This window comes from Pyrus communis, chromosome 6 (assembly GCF_963583255.1).
Source record: "Pyrus communis chromosome 6, drPyrComm1.1, whole genome shotgun sequence".
Taxonomy (NCBI): domain Eukaryota; kingdom Viridiplantae; phylum Streptophyta; class Magnoliopsida; order Rosales; family Rosaceae; genus Pyrus; species Pyrus communis.
In genome coordinates, this window is record NC_084808.1 from 28,734,510 (window position 1) to 28,738,620 (window position 4,111).

At 38.5% G+C, this 4,111-nt stretch overlaps 1 protein-coding gene across 1 annotated transcript; it reads right to left on the reverse strand.

Moving 5' to 3' along the window:
- Positions 1–2,538: 2,538 nt before the first annotated feature.
- On the reverse strand, positions 2,539–3,417 carry LOC137736395 (uncharacterized mitochondrial protein AtMg00810-like). The gene has a single exon (XM_068475671.1). The coding sequence runs from the start codon at positions 3,415–3,417 to the stop codon at positions 2,539–2,541; it is 879 nt and encodes a 292-aa protein (XP_068331772.1).
- Between the last annotated feature and the right edge of the window lie 694 nt (positions 3,418–4,111).

Sequence of the window (4,111 nt, forward strand, 5' to 3'; positions counted from 1 at the left end):
TCCTCCGTTAGAGATAATTGTGAAAAAAAAAGTTGGTTAGATTTAATTTATTTTCACAATAATGCTACAATTTAACAATAATTATCTACGATTTAAGATATTTTCTTTCCAAAATAGTTTAAAATATTTTTAAATCTCCCAAAATCAAACGTACAAAAATAAGTTTTTCTTTTAGTACGTTAAAAGAAAATAGGATTGAGAATAATATAAACGTACTAATACACAATGTGTACAAAATAAAACATACCAAAATAAAAATAATGTACCAACATTAACAATATCAAATCAAACGTACCAAAATTGCAAATAAACATACCTACATATAATATATATATACATATTGTATTGTACCTAATAATAATTCGTCAACAACTATACTTAAAAACAAAGCAAAAAAAAAAATATATATATATATATATATATATATAATTTCACAAAAAAAATGAAAAAATTACACAGAGCTTTTATGTTGATCACCAACTATTTGAAAAAGAAAAAACCATTTGGAAAAAGAAATAATATTAAATGTTTGCATAACAAAAAAAAGAAAAGAAAAAAAGACTATGATCGAAAAAACTTATTTGGAAGAAGAGAAATTATAGTTTAATAACTAATATCTCCACTAAATAAGGAAAAGTGCATCATGCAGATAAAAGGATAAATTCAAAATTTATTTTAATTTTAAAATAGAGATGATTATGTCACATCTCCGCCCGGGGCGCACCACTTCCCGGGCCCGCTCCACCACCGTAGCACGATATTGTCCGCTTTGGGCCCCGACCACGCCCTCACGGTTTTGTTTCTGGGAACTCACACGAGAACTTCCCGATGGGTCACCCATCCTGGGAATGCTCTCGCGCGCTACTCGTTTAACTTCGGAGTTCCCATGGAACCCGAAGCCAGTGAGCTCCCAAAAGGCCTCGTGCTAGGTAGGGATGAGAATATACATTTAAGGATCACTCCTCTGGGCGATGTGGGATGTCACAATCCACCTCCCTTAGGGGTTCGACGTCCTCGTCGGCACACTCGCGACCAGGGTTAGGCTCTGATACCAAATTGTCACATCCCGGCCCGGGGCGCACCACTTCTCGGGCCCGCTCCACCACCGTAGCACGATATTGTCCGCTTTGGGCCCCGACCACGCCCTCACGGTTTTCTTTCTGGGAACTCACACGAGAACTTCCCGATGGGTCACCCATCCTGGGAATGCTCTCGCGCGCTACTCGCTTAACTTCGGAGTTCCCATGGAACCCAAAGCCAGTGAGCTCCAAAAAGGCCTCGTGCTAGGTAGGGATGGGAATATACATTTAAGGATCACTCCCCTGGGCGATGTGGGATGTCACAATTATTTGTCAAAGCACTTTAATCCAATTTTAAAAAAGTTAAGATGTTTAATCTAAATGATATAAAAAAAATTGTAGGAGATTCTAATTTTCCCTAAATTATTATTAAATTATGAGTGTGTGAGTGAAAAATAAAAGCTTTTAGAAACATTAACATAATGTGAGTAAATATTTTGTGGTTTGAAAAGTAGCTAATTAAGTTAGTCCATACTCAAGGGTCCACAATAATTCAACTGATTTTTTACTTAAAGCTGGCTAAGGCTTAATTAATGTGACTACCATGGCCTCCAAAGTTAGGTGTAGCTTTGAATTTATATCTACACAGACATCTCCTCTTTTTCGTAATAAGATAACAATCAATCCTAAACGAGTTCAATTGAGATAGATCACAAAGAGGCCAAATTAGGAACTCCGCGTACAAGTGATAAGTCATTAACTACATATACACATTTGGTCATATATGTATTACAAATTACAATAAAATTACAATAACAAATACATAAAGAGGAGTTTTTAAAATGCGAGATCCAAAAACATATCTTTCCTTGGCACTGGTAGTAAGTACTCTATGGTTTGGGTCTTTAGCAGGTTTATTGATAGATATTGAGATAGCTGAAATATGTTTTAAGAAGAGAGATAGAGGAGATGAGATAAAGTTGTATCAATAGAGAATGTTTTTCTTCATTAGAAAACCATATGATTTACATAGTTCATTTATATAGAAGTTTTCCAAACTTGCAGGACAAGTACTCTTCTTTAACTACCTCCTTATACCAACTAATTCACTCTAACAAGATTCTAACTAACCAACTATATGTATAACCACCTATTTAATCTTTTGACAAGTGGCTTTGTTTTGACCATCGATAACTTCCTCACATGGATCACTTTTATTCTTCTTACATCCCCCCTCAAGCTGATGCTCGAGAACACTAAGCATCAGATTGTTGCAATGGTGTTGAAATAATGGTGCAGACAATCCCTTTGTTAGAATATCCGCGGATTGGTCTGTCGAAGACACATGTTGAACTTGAAGATCACCCCGAATGACTCTCTCACGGACAAAATGGTAGTCGATCTTAATGTGTTTGAATTTGGCATGGAACACATGATTGGTAGAGAGGGCAATAGCTGAGACATTGTCACAATATATCATCGGAGAGGAATGTAAAGGTATATGCATATCACAGAATAATTATCGAATCCAGGCAAGTTCTGCAGCTGTGATTGCCAAAGCTCGATACTCAGCTTCTGTGGATGATCGAGATACCGTGTGTTGCTTCTTTGATGCCCATGAGATGGGGTTGGAACCAAGAAATACAACAAAGCCTGAAGTGGATCTGCGATCATTTGGATCACCTGCCCAATCTGCATCACTATAAAATTGCAGATGCAATGGTTCGGGTTTAAAATGAATGCCATAAGTTGATGTCCCTTTGAGATAACGGAGGATTCGCTTAACTGCAATAACATGAGAAATCATAGGATTGTGCATAAACTGACAAGCTTGATTGACAGAAAATGCTATGTCAGGTATGGTGAAAGTAAGATACTGCAGAGCTCCAACAACACTTCTATATTGATCCGGACTGTGATATGGCTTCCCATCATCCTTGAGAAGTCTGTGATATGGGAGACATGGTGTAGCACACGGTTTAGAGTATTGGAGGTCAACTTTATCAACTAACTCATTAATATACTTTGCTTGAGACACAAACAATCCCTCTGAGGTGTAACTGATCTGCAAACCCAGGAAGTAGTGCAGAAGACCCAAGTCCTTCATTTCGAATTCTGCAATGAGAGCTGTGATCACTTGGTTGATCAATGGAGAGCTGCTACCTGTGAGAATGACATCATCAACATACAAAAGCAATAACACCGTGCCCTTGGTAGACTGTTGTATAAACAGCGAGGGATCAGCCTGTGAGACTTGAAATCCCAAGCTTGGTAAGAAGCTAGTGAACCTGTCATTCCAGGCTCGATGAGCCTGTTTAAGACCATATAATGATTTGTGGAGTTTGCAAACATAGTGTGAAGGATGTGTGACACTCTCAAACCCCGGAGGCTGGGCCATATATACTTCCTCTTGAAGAATACCATGTAAGAAGGCATTTTTTACATCTAGCTGCCTAAGAGACCACTTGAATTGAGCAGCTAAGGCAAAAATCAACCTTATAGTTGTAGGTTTTACCACAGGGCAGAAAGTCTCCAAATAATCGACACCCTCTTCTTGACTAAACCCTTGTGCTACAAGTCGGGCTTTGTACCTTGCCACAAACCCATCTGCATGTGTTTTTATTTTGTAGATCCATTTGCATCCAACTAGGTTCTTATTAGGTGGTAATGGAACTAAAGACTAAGTCTGTTGAGAATGAAGAGCCTCTATTTCCTCTTGCATGGCAATCTGCCATTCAGACACTTGGGAAGCAGTTTTGAAAGTTTTTGGTTCAGAAGCAATTGTAGCTAACAAAGCTTTCTTTTTGAACACCCCATTCTTAGACCTTGTTTGCATGGGATGCACATTCATTGGGATAGGCAGAACCACATTGAGTCTCTCAGGGTGGAAATCAGGATCCACATGGATATGGTGCTGTGGACTGGAGCTGGGTGGAGGTGATTGTTGTAAGGAAGAGGCACAGGGTATGTGTAATGCAGGTGTGTTATGGGCAGGAAAAGAATCAAACTCTGGAGCACAAGATGCAACGGGTTCCAAGGATACTGAGGTTCGAGATTCAAAAGAAAATTCTGAAGCACTAGATGAATGCATA